At 36.6% G+C, this 13027-nt stretch overlaps 1 protein-coding gene across 1 annotated transcript; it reads right to left on the bottom strand.

Annotated features, from left to right (window-relative positions):
• Nucleotides 1-3721: 3721 nt before the first annotated feature.
• Nucleotides 3722-5436, bottom strand: LOC110108769 (sphinganine C4-monooxygenase 1-like). The gene is made up of 3 exons (XM_020839549.2): nt 5194-5436; nt 4808-5088; nt 3722-4713 (listed from the first exon to the last, which is right to left on the bottom strand). Exons 1-3 carry the CDS (start codon nt 5195-5197, stop codon nt 4168-4170), a joined length of 831 nt encoding a protein of 276 aa, XP_020695208.1. The 5' UTR covers nt 5198-5436; the 3' UTR covers nt 3722-4167.
• Between the last annotated feature and the right edge of the window lie 7591 nt (nt 5437-13027).

The following is a 13027-nucleotide window of genomic DNA, read 5'->3' as shown; positions in this document are numbered from 1 at the left end:
CTTTAAGTTTTAATATTTAAAATACCCTCGTTTTTTTAATTTATCGTTAACTAAGTCAGTTCCAGATAAAAAATATAATTGCAATAAGTAATAAATTTTTTTATTTCCTTCCTCACACTTTCGTCCCTGATCTTTCGCACTTTAGATCATTTGTTCTTAATAAAGTCTCATGGAGAAGGGAATTTATTATGTTAAAATTATTTATTCTAATAAGCTTCTTGCATCCAGGAGTATTTGCGGCGATAGAGAAATATAAAATTTAGCGTCTTAGCGTTATACGAAAATCCAGTACGCACACAGATAAAAAGAGAGGGTGTAGCATTTATGAGAGACACTAATATTTTTATGTGGAAAACCCTTGAAAATGGGGAAAAATCACGGGGCCTAGCCCAGTTTGAATGAATCCACTATTATTCGCAGTCGATTACAAATGAGTCCCTTCCTTGGAGGAAGGCCTTAGCTTGATGTACATCTTATAGAGTACATTACATAATGTGAATACAAAGAATCATTGTTGATGTATTTGTTTGGTCGGGCGGGCTGTAGTCGGTGGGCGATGTAAGTCAAAAGGATCGTAGTAGGCAGGCGACGGAGGTTGGAATGACCGTAGTCGATGGGCGACGTAAGTCGGAAGGACCGTAGTCGGCGAGCGACGGAGGTCGGAAGGACTGTAGTCAGTGGACGACGTAAGTCAGAAGGACCGTAGTCGGTGGGCGACGGAGGTTCGAAGGACTGTAGTCGTTGAGCGATGTAAGTTAGAAGAAACGTAGTCGGCGGGCTACAGAGGTCGGAAGGACGGAAGGACCATTGTATGACGACAAATGTCAGAAGGACGGCGTCAGGTAGAATTCCAGCAATGGACATAAATCCAACACCGGATAGATGTCCGGCGAAAGTTCAACAACGGGCAGAAGTTCGATGTCGGGTAGAAATATGGTGACAAGTTGAGGTCCAGCGTCGGGTAGAAGTCGGACGTCAGTTGGTGGCCGGGGAGAACTCTAGTGTTAGATGACTTTGCTTTGGCTTATATTATCTTCCTTTTTGTTTCCAGTGTATGTTCATGAGGTATCACGTAGCTACTTCAACATTCATTCCTACTTTGTCATAATGGTTTGTTGAATTATAAGGTGTTCTTTAATTGAACTTAATGATAATGAAGATTTCTTCAATTCAATTTATATCTAGACTGCTCTCTGAGCAATAAGTTAATGTATCTGACACTATTTTTGTATAGAAGCATTTGTGATTTAAGGTTGTTATTGTGCCAGAGTGAAAGCCTAGCAGAGTTCATGAATGATAAATTGGAAAAATTATTAGGTCCGGACACCGGACCTAAAAATAAGTTTGGATATTCAATTAAAATTTGACATGTGGACTATGCTTTGACGGCAAATTATTGCATCCGGTCACCGGATGCGGAGAATAGGTTTGGACATCCAATAAAAATTTGCCACGTCATCTGTGCTTTTGACTGCGCTTTACCTACACTTTTGACTGCGCTTTGACCTGCGCTTTACTTGCACTTTACCTGCTCTTTACCTACTCTTTTGACGCGTTTAATTTAAAATAATATTTTATTAATATCTGGACCTATCTCCGCGTCTGGTGACCGGATGCAATAATTTGCCGCGCTTTGACGTGCTTTTTGACCGTGCTTTGACTGCGCTTTAACTGCGCTTTGACTGCACTTTGATTGTGTTTTTTTATTGCACTTTGATTGCGTTTTTTGGCTGCGCTTTAACTGTGCTTTATCTGCGCTTTACTTGTGCTTTTGGTGCGGTTGATTTAAAATTCTGCGGACATGTGTACATCCACATGTCAGTATTTTATTGGAGTCCGGACGTATCTCTACGTCCGATGTCCGGACCTAATAATTTTTCGATAAATTGACAGGTGTTCCATTGCTGTTTACAACCAAGACTGACTTACAGCATTAATCATGCCACAACTAGGTTATTATTAAAAATGTGGACATATTCCATCAAACAAGAAATGCAGAAATTTAGGAAAGGTTTAGGGTTTACAGCCTTATTTTTGATGTGTAAGTGCTGCAATCAGGCCCTCTATAATCGAAGTGCCTAATACTAAAGTTTAAGCATATATACTAGTGGGTTATCACCATTGAGCAACAGAGCACAATTTATGCCTTTGATTAGATATAAATATAAGCATGAACCAAATACATTTTATATATAAACCTTTATTCCATATGAACATTATGTCTTAATCATTTATGTATATAGGTCATCTCAAATAAACATTAACATCTCATCTTAATAAGAGTTTAAAACAGACACCTTTGCAGTATTGTTCAAGAAGAGAAAATAATATTATTATTTGATAACTTGCTCTTTGAAAATAATCTTATCATATACTAGCATATATTATATTTTAATTAAATATTTCCATCATAAGGGCACCATCTAAATTTGTACAACTTAATAATGCATAATTGTTTCCAAACCTTTTCCAAATCTAAGAACATGAAAATCATTTTACGCCCATATATGAACATCCCTAGCCAAAATTATAAGGAGGTGAGCTCTATCATTTAACATGTACATGCATTTTTTTATTATAACCTTTTTATTTTTCTTATCATATGTATACTACATGACTACATGTATAACATTCAAAACATTTACTTGTCACATGTACATATTTAGAATAAAATTTTTAATTTTTTACATATAGCATCCAAAACATAAAAATAAAAATAAAAAATAATAAAAATAAAAACACTGGATTATAATCCCTAAACCCCATCATCGTGCTCGCAGTCTAACAACAACGAAGAATGCATAACAAAAGAAAGGAGAAAATTTTGAAATATTTAAAATTGGATTAAGCCATCGAACACTTAAAACAAAATTTATTCACCCTTTCAATAGTTTGCTGATATACATAAATTGAAAAGTACTTCAGCTCATAAAGAACTAATGTATGATCAATAATATCACTAAGATTCATTCTCAAACAATCTATTGCCAGTAAGGACGTGACACATCATCTAACTGACAATTTTGCCTCAAAATGACACCGCAGGTTAACGGTTATGACCGGGGCCCTCCGAACCTGGTGGTTTGCCACCAAATGGCACAACTAAATTATGGTCATGGCCATTGCCTGTATGCTCCCCAATGATATCAAATCATTGAGATATGATCAATAAGATATAATCGATAGGGCATAAAGCCATTTGTTAGCTAAGGTGGATTCAAATTTTACCCCTTTGATAGACATGCACCCTAGGTCTACAAGATTCCCTTGTACGACACAACCCATGTTTGCCGACAAGAATTCTTCTGTCAGGTTGTGACTAAGTAGACCAGGGACCACGATGGCCCGGGACGACAGAATTATGAGATCTTGATCGGGTCCATCATCCATTCCCTCGCCATCCACTTTAAGTGTAAGGTGGTTAAATTTCTATTTTAAGTATTAAATTTTCAATACCACCCATGTTGCTACTATATGCCAGATAACACGTATTTATACATATTTGATTGATAACTAGCCTTAATCGAAAGTTGTCTCTCGTTATCGGGAGGGGCAATTAACTATATGGGCTTGCGCCTATAGGAAACAAGAGCTCATATCATAAAGTCCTTGCGAAATGAGGGTGAAATCTCTGTGTAGTGTTTTATCTACAAACCCAACCTGCCTTTCCAAAATTTACCCCATAACTTAATCGGTTAAAACTCCCCCAAAAATAGAGGGGAGGCCAGAGCGTAAATTTTAGGAGCCCACATGTAGATTGACCATGGTTCTCAAGAGGCCTTGCTACTAATATTTATAGTAGTTTTATCCGGAAAGATGAACTGAAGTTTCATTAAATGTTGAATAAATCTATCATGAAGGGTCATCATAAAATACTCCAAATTAAAGAGCCTCATCTAACATTCAACAAGTATAATTTAGGTGTATAATGTCTTCCTTCAATATTTTTTAATGTTCTCATGCATTCAAATTTATTTTTTATGTCCTCATATAACATTCATCAGGTTTTGTTTTCTGGAATGATTTATATCGATGTGCATTGCTCTAAGTCACTTTTTGTTGGGAAAATATCTATGTTAATATCGAAAACAAAACAAAGTATATAATACATGATAATGGATTTGGGTATGCATTCATATATATATCAGGCAACAATTCCTGAAAGAATCAATTAATCTTCTTAATTGGTCGGGCCTCGAATCCTCCCTCCTTTCTCTTCTCAAGCGAGAAAGGCATGTGAGTTCCAAGGATCTTATCCCAAGTGATAAAGAATGGCTGAGAGAAGTTGTACTTTGTGCCATAGAGCTGGTGGTGGATGTCGTGATACGCACTGTTGTTGTTGAAGAAAACATGTAACAAGTTTCCGGGAAGCCAGAGACCGCAATGGTCGTCAACAGTTTTGATGGTGGCAAAAGAGAAGAAGAATATGGCGGTTCGAGGTGTCATCCCTGAAATCAGAAAGGAGAGAGCTCCCCCAATTGTGTCAAGAATTAGCCCTTCCAGTGGATGGTTGTAGAGAGCTCCAAAAGCATAGGGGACGACCAGCGTGTGGTGTTTGGAGTGGATGTGTTTGTACAGGAACTTGTTGATGTGCATGAATCGGTGCATAAAGTATTGCCACGTGTCCATCACCACCATGGCCACCATGAATTGGAGGACGATCACCGGAAGAGAAGGCTGAAGCAGGACAACGCCGCTGTCACCGCTCATGAACTGCATCAATATATGTATGAAGGAAAATCAATTAGCAATTAAGCAGCTGTAGGTGTTAATTAGTTGTAAGTGAATTAAAGAAGACCGTACATACCGTGAAGAGGAGGAGGGAGACAGCAATTTGGAAAGCTTGCTGGATGAGGACGCCCTTCACAACGGTTCTCTTTGAAACAACGTTCTTTTTGTCCTCTTCAGCCTTGGTGTGAAGCCTGTATTGGTTCAAATCACCGAGCATCACATAGATGCCTGAGTATATCCAATAAACAGCAATAGGCACAAAGGTGCCGAGCAACTCATCCGACACAGGAAAAGGCATCACAGTAGGCGTTAAATTGCTTGAAGAATTGGTCATCCTTCGATCAAATATGATGGATTCTGCGAGAATAAAGAACATATCTGTATATTAGATCAGGCAAACAGAACAACATTAAAAAACCTCTTGCAAGCTGTGGAAGCAAATTGCAGAAGAAAGGGCGGTACCCATTTGTTCTATCTTCTTCTTCTTATTCTTTTAAGTTGCCACTTGGGTGTGATGGTTTGAAAGGCCATGGATTTATGTCTTCCTTATATAGGATGAGTTGCAGAGAATAAGAGCAGTCGTGGTCTCTAAAGTCGGGCGATAAGTGAAACTTCTCTGCGTCAGGGGAACGGAGAGATAAAGGCGACATTTTTGACAGCTGATTTTGAGGCGTTGAGAATGAGAGAAATGTTGAAAGTTCACTGTTGATTCCGTCTAAATTGACTGTGTCGCCGGTTAGAGCACCGTGGACTTTAAGTTTTAATATTTAAAATACCCTCGTTTTTTTAATTTATCGTTAACTAAGTCAGTTCCAGATAAAAAATATAATTGCAATAAGTAATAATTTTTTTTATTTCCTTCCTCACACTTTCGTCCCTGATCTTTCGCACTTTAGATCATTTATTCTTAATAAAGTCTCATGGACAAGGGAATTAATTATGTTAAAATTATTTATTCTAATAAGCTTGTTGCGTACAAGAGTATTCACGGCGGTAGAGAAATATAAAATTTAGCGTCTTAGCGTTGTACGAAAATCCAGCACGGACACAGATAAAAAGAGAGGGTGTAGCATTTATGAGAGACCAATATTTTTACGTGGAAAACCCTTAAAAAGGGGGAAAAACCACGGGGACTAGCCCAGTTTGAATGAATCCACTATTATTCGTAGTCGATTACAAATGAGTCCCTTCCTTGGGGGAAGGCCTTAGCTTGATGTACATCTTATAGAGTATATTACATAATGTGAATACAAAGAATCATTGTTGATGTGTTTGTTTGGTCGGGTGAACTGTAGTCGGTGGGCGGCATAAGTCAGAAGTAGGGCTGCAAACGAACCGAACCGAGCCGAGTATGTGAGTGTTCATCTTTGAGTTCGTTTATAATTTTCAAGTTCGGTTCGTGTTTGATTCGAGCCTTATTGTTTGTGTTAATGTTTGGTTCGTTTAAATTAATTGTGTTCATGTTCGGTCGTTTAGTGCTTATCAAGCTTTAAACAAACAAGCCTTAACGAGCTATGTTCATGAACATATTTAGCGAATATTTTTACACTATCAAACAAGCACGTTTATTGACATTTTTAATGAGTATTCTTGAGCTATCAAATGAGCAAGATCATGAATAAATACATAACTAGTATTTTTGAGCTACCAAAGGAGCTTGTTCAAAAACAAAGGATCTATGATTCATTTTATATTTATATTTATTCATGAACATCTTAAACAAACAATCCATCAAACATTGCAAATTCATTCTATTGAAGGAATAAAATAAAATTACATTAAATTTATAATAAAGCAGTTGGCTATTTAAAATGAAAATATGATTAATCTATATGAGTATATTGATTGAGCTTATTCACGAGTTCTAAATCGAACACGAATCGAGCTTCTTATCAAGCTCAATGTCGAGCTTGTTCACGAGCTTCAAATGATGTTGTTTATGAACATAATTGAACCGAACACATTAGTGTTCAAGCTTGTATATTTAAGAATTGAGTATTAAAAATATTGTTCAAGTTTATTTGTTTAGTTAGTTAAACGATCACAAACGAGCTTTAATCAAACAGAGCAACGAGTAGCTCAACGAACGTTTGGTTCGGTTGCAGCCCTAGTCAGAAGGACCGTAGTCGGCGGGCGACGAAGGTCGGAAGGATCGTAGTCGGTGGGCGACGTAAGTTGGAAGGAACATAGTTGGCGGGCGACAGAGGTCGGAAGGACTGTAGTCGGTGGACGACGTACGTCAAATTAAAGGACCGTAGTCGGCGAGCGACGGAGGTCGGAAGGACCGTTGTATGATGATAGAGGTCAGAAGGATAGCGTTAGGTAGAAGTCCAGCAATGGACAGAAATCCAGCACAGGAGAAATGTCCGGCGAAAGTCCAACAACAGACAGAAGTCCGGTGTCGGGTAGAAATCTGGTGACGAGCTCCTGCTCGACTGTGACGGCAAGCAGCACCCTGCGTACCTGCACCAGCCTATCCTCACGATGTCTTGGTCAAACGCTTCGATAAACTTCAGACTCGTCTTGACACACATATAAAAGAACAACTTCAGCAACACAATGACGACATGTAATGGTTTGGGGAATGCTTAACTTCGATTGATCACCGTTTTGACACAATCCTTCAATATTTTCTGCCACACCCACCTCCACCTCCAAGTGATCAGGATCATCCTTGTTGAAGTGTATATGTATTTTTTTGTGTTGTTTGCTCCTCTTTTTGGTGCTGACAAAAGGGAGAAAAGTGTTTGTTGTAGTTTGCTTATGCTTATGTTTCCTTATGTTTCAATAGAATTCATTTCTTTTCTTTTCTTGTCTATTTCATATTGTTTCTTTTTAATATAAAAAAAAGAGAAAAAAAGAAACAAAATAAAAAACAAACAAAAAAATGCCATTCAAACTTGCCTATAACAAACATTATTTGACATCATCAAAAAGGGGGAGATTGTTGCAATCCATGACCCCTAGTTTGAGCTTTTGATGATGACAAATACTATCTTTTTTTTTTTGATGATGACAAATAATATCGTCTAAATATCTATTCATTAAATATCCTTTGATTTATGCTATTGTTTGTGAGTACTAACATTTCAGGAATATCAAAAATTACTCAGGACAACAGGAAGACTCAAGACTGCGTAGAGTAGGAGTGTGAGTCTAAAACAATGTAATTTTCTCTTTATTTTATTTTTTTTCTTTTCTTGAGTCTGGCCACAAACTGCATGTAAGTTTGAGCAACCACACACACAGGAGAAGAGGGTTTTTTAAAAGAAATAAAAATGAAGATTTTTCTCTGTTGATCGTATTGTACGACTTTATATCATACTGTACGATCTGATCCTGTAAAATAATTTTCTGTGAACTAATCGTACAGTACGAACAAGATCGTACTGTACAATGTGTTGCAAATCAAAAACCCTAGTCGCCACCAGATTAGTTTAAGTAAGTTCTATTAGCCGCTCGTACTGTACGACTATGTTCGTATTGTACGATTTTATTTGAATAGTTACTTAAATTAACACGTGATTACTGGAATAAATTAAGGACAAATCTCTGATTGGTCATTGTAATGTATGAACCTGTTTGTACTATACGATGAATAGAGGCTGATTTTGATCGTCCAGGATGATCCCTTTATTTGGCCTAATCGTACTGTGCGAAGTTGATCGTACCCGACGATGAACAGAGATTGTTTTGATCATCCCAGCTATCGTCCTGTACAAACAAAAGAGTGAAGCCTCGTACTGTATGATGTTTTATCGTACTGTATGACTAATTTTGAACTATTCGTAAACCTTAGTACCAAGACGAAGACTGTTACACATATCGTATTGTACGATGTAATATCATATTGTACGATATTAATGGCTATTTTAAAAATTTCAGGAATTTTGGAGCCTGTTTTAAGTATAAAAAAAGTAATGTTTTTTATAAGTAATAGAAAGAGGAGAACGTGATTAGAGAGGGAATCCTTGGGAGAGAGCTCCTGAAAAGTTTTAGGATTTGAGAGTGGAATGAGAGGGTGAGCTTGGTGAGGGAGAAGTAGTGTGAGGGAGATCACATGGTTGCTCCATTCTTGCTGCATTTTGCTTCTCCTGTTGCCTGAGAAGAACTTATGGGATCGAGGCTCTCTGATGGGGAGACTCTTCTACATCAGTGATCTCGAAGGTACTCTGCCTTCTCCATGAGGGAGAAAAATGAGAAGGTACGCTGCCCTCGCCAGGAGGGTGAGAAAAGTGCTTGGCACTCCGCTACGTCGGGTTGGTGAAAGTGAGTTTTGTGAGGGCTTCTCCGCCTTGCCAAGGGGGCAAAAGGAGAACTATAGTTTTTAGTGGAATTCCCGGAGTGGAGGACTCCGGGGAGTGTACGTAGGTCATGGTTTGACCGAACCACTATAAAATTATGGTGTGCTTTTTTTCTTATCGCTTTTTATTTTTGTTTGCACTTTATTTTCATTATATTTGCTTGATGATAATTGTGAAAGAAAAAGAATTTCATTGTTGCATGTTGAGTCCAATTAATTGCTTTCATATTAGTTAAAATTTTCTTGTTAAAAATTTAAAAACACAAAAGATTTTAAAACTCTTGCCCCCCCCTTGGCGATCTTGTAATTTCAGAGGCTTTATGCTGTTTTTCAGTAAGTGATTTTCCCTACTTGATTCAGAGCCCCTCCTATTGTATAGAAGTTAGAATTTTCTCTCATTTTTAATTCTTTCTCCCCCATTTTTCTTCCTAATCTAGAGGTTTTCCGCTAACTTTCGTAGGTGATTTTTCCTACTCAAATTTAGCGCTCCTCTTCAATATATAAGAAACATTTTTTCTCCTTCCATCGACTTCTCATCTGACTATCTTCTTACAATCGAGACATTCCGCTGTTTTATGTAGGTGACTTTCCCTACTTAACTCAGCGCCCCTCCTCTTGTACCGAAGCTATAATTTTTTTGGCCTTTCCTTTTTCTTTCTCCTCCCTTATTCTAATTTCTAACGGATGAGGCATTCCATTATTTTTCATAGGTGACTTTCGCTACGTAATGTGCCCAGTAAAGTTAATGATCAATATTTGACGAATGTGCTATTAAAGATTAATGCAAAGCTGGGTAGCCCAAACTCATAATTACGAGTGAAAAATGCACCCGCTATTCCAATTACATCAAGGGTTGCAATAATCATTTTAGGAATGAATATTTTGCATACTTTTCTATACGATCTAATGCGCTTTTAATTGCCACAATGTCCGCTTGAGGCAATAACCATTTATTTCGATGTATAGGCCATCAATAAAGATGAAATCACTCAAGGTTGAAATGATTGATTCTTTATTTAAGCCAACAATAGAAAATAATGATGATTGAATAATTAGGGAGTTGCTTGTTGATTCCCATACAAGTTATGGGAAGAGAAAGCCATATCAAATCAAGATGGGGTGAGTAAACCCCAGTTTAACCAAGAAGACTACAACATGTTTGAGCTTCTCATAATCTGTTATAGAAGATTCATTAAATATATACAAAAATTCCCAGTACATGCACTATAATATTTATACACATAGGTACATAGAAGGGGGTGTATAATACACCCGCACGGGCCCCGACGAGAGTGTTACAAGTATATACATGATGTCTAGGGATGCTACGTTGGTATATAAATAAACCCAAGTTCGAACCCGATCCTTATATTTTGGCAGATAGAAGTCGATATGGCTCAAACTATCAAATAAATATACGATCAGGGTATTGACCAAAATATCTGTTTTATATGTTCATATAAGGCCTTCAAGATCTATGACAAAAGAAATTCATCAGCAAAAACATATAACTGATGAACCCGATCCTCTATCGGCAAGTTGATAGGGTTAACAATGTTTAGTCAATAAAAATGCTTGTACACCCCGATGATGGCCATGTTGAATGCCTATCTCAACCGAAGGGGTTAAATCCAAATATTTCAAATACCTCTAAGTTCCCAAATACCCATCCAAAAATCAAAACTCCAAAATTTCAAAATTAAAAAAATATTTAAAATAGAAATTCAATCATCCAAATATTTAAAACCAAAATTCATCCACCATCCATAACAATTTGATATGGTGGATAAATTGAAATTTATTTCAGCTCATATAGAGATACTTCTTAATAAAAAATATCACTAAGATCTATTCTCAAATAATCTCTTGCTAGTAAGGATGTGATACGTGTCTTCTAATCAATAGTTTTGATGTCAAATAACACTACAGGATAAACGGTTATGACCCTTGGCCCTCTGAACTAAGTGGTTCTGTCACCAAATGACACCACAAGATGACGGTTATGGCTAGAGCAAATACGTTCCTTAATGACATCAAATCTTTGAAATATGAATAAATAGGATATGATAGATAGTGCACAAAGTCATTTGTTAGCTAAGGTGGATTCAAATTTATTCCCTTAGACAAACACCCACCTCAGGTCTATAAGGTCCCCTTGGACGAAACAATCAATGGCTGACGACAAGGAGCATTCTGTCAAGTTGGTTCGACTACCTCCTTTGACTAAGTAGAGTAGGGACCATTATGGTCCGGGACGATGGAACCATGAGATCTTGATCAGGTCTATCATCCATTCCCCCAACATCCGCTTTAAGTGAAAGATGATGAAATTTCTAATTTTAAATATCAAATCTTCCAAGCTTTTAAACCCAAGCCCATATGGTACTATATGCCAGATGTGTATTCTCTACATATCTGATCAATAACTAGCCTTAATCGAAAGTTCACTCTCGTTATCGGGAGGGGTAATTAACTATAGGGGCTTGCGCCTATAATAAATCAAAACTCAGATCATAAAGTCCTCGTAAAATGAGGGCGAAATAACTGGGTAGTGTTTTATATACAAACTCATATGCCTTCCCAAAATTTACCCCATAACTAAATCTGTTAAAAGTCTCTGAAAAAAGCAGTGGAGGAGGTCCGGGCAGAATTTTTGGAGCCCACAAACATACCTCAAGCTTTGTCAAGATGATTTTTAGTGAAGTATCAACTTCTCTTGATTATAGGCAATTCTTTTAACATTTAAGTACCTTAACATATTTATTCATAGTTTTATTGTTTAGTTTGAGGTTTTATTCTTTGATTTCTAAACCAATATCTTTCATCTCAAAAGCATTCTTGGTGAAAGGATTTCATAAAGTGCCACTATTGGAATATAACATGTTTACAATGGGTTAACCTCTCACAAATCTCATTGCAGCCACTAATTAGTGACCGGTTATAGTGTCATAGAGCTAGTCGTTATTTTGTTGGTCTCAAATATTTTGTGACACATTAATGCATTGACAAATATACATTGTGCTTTTTATTGTCGCAAAAAAAAGAAGTTGCAAATAATCTCTACTATATATATATATATATAGAGAGAGAGAGAGATCTTAATTGAAAAAATTACACTCCACATAGCCATTCAATGTCACCTTAACAAGTCCTCTCGCATAGATCCTACAGAAATTATTACGTGCGGGGTCCAAATGTAGCTTCCATCAGGACTCAAATCAGATTCGATCAAGTCGCTTGTACACTGTGTACAATACACAATGTGCGTACCGACTGATATGACCTATTTGATTGGAATCCGGATGGAAACTACATCAGGACTCCACACATAATAATTTCTCTAGATTATGACGCTCTTCTAATGTTATTTCATAGGCTTCTGTCCGTATGACTTTAGGCTCAAATATGAAGCGACAGAATTTCTATCCACATGAATTTTCTTGAGGAATTTTATTCCTAATATATGCATATTTGTGGATGTAGTCATAAGTGATGTATTGCCACTACTTCTTTACCTAATCAACGTGAGGTGTAAATGGCACTATAAATTAAAGATTTCTTTACTCTTTCCAATAACATATAATTAGTTAATCAATTACAATGGTACAAGATATATTATACATTAATGCATTGACTAATATAAATTGTGTTTTTTATTGTAGCAAAAAAAAAAAAAAAAAAAAAAAAATGCAAATAACTCCAATGGCTACTGAAGCCTAGATTTGTAATATTAAATTTGATGGCAACCCTACAGTCATTAATCTTATCGCACATGCCAAAAAATAAAACAAATAGCAATTATTATATTAAATAGGATTTTAATGCAACTCATTTTGATTTATTAGTTGAGAATTTCGACTATTAATAAAGAGCTCTTGGCTAGGAAGTTTGTATATATAATATTTGTATAAATTTGTCTTAATCGGCTCAAAAGTCAAAAGAAAACTATAAATTTTCAAAATAATTTTAGAATTATAATATATATATATATAT

This window comes from Dendrobium catenatum, unplaced genomic scaffold, assembly GCF_001605985.2.
Source record: "Dendrobium catenatum unplaced genomic scaffold, ASM160598v2 fragScaff_scaffold_1056, whole genome shotgun sequence".
In the NCBI taxonomy this organism is placed as follows: domain Eukaryota; kingdom Viridiplantae; phylum Streptophyta; class Magnoliopsida; order Asparagales; family Orchidaceae; genus Dendrobium; species Dendrobium catenatum.
This window is presented reverse-complemented; position numbering and strand designations above follow the sequence as displayed.

Excerpts from the sequence above, each read along its gene's own strand:
- LOC110108769 (XM_020839549.2), bottom strand. Across the intron at positions 4,714-4,807 it reads TCTCCCTCCTCCTCTTCACG|TTCATGAGCGGTGACAGCGG; the intron begins GTATGTACGGTC and ends ATATTGATGCAG.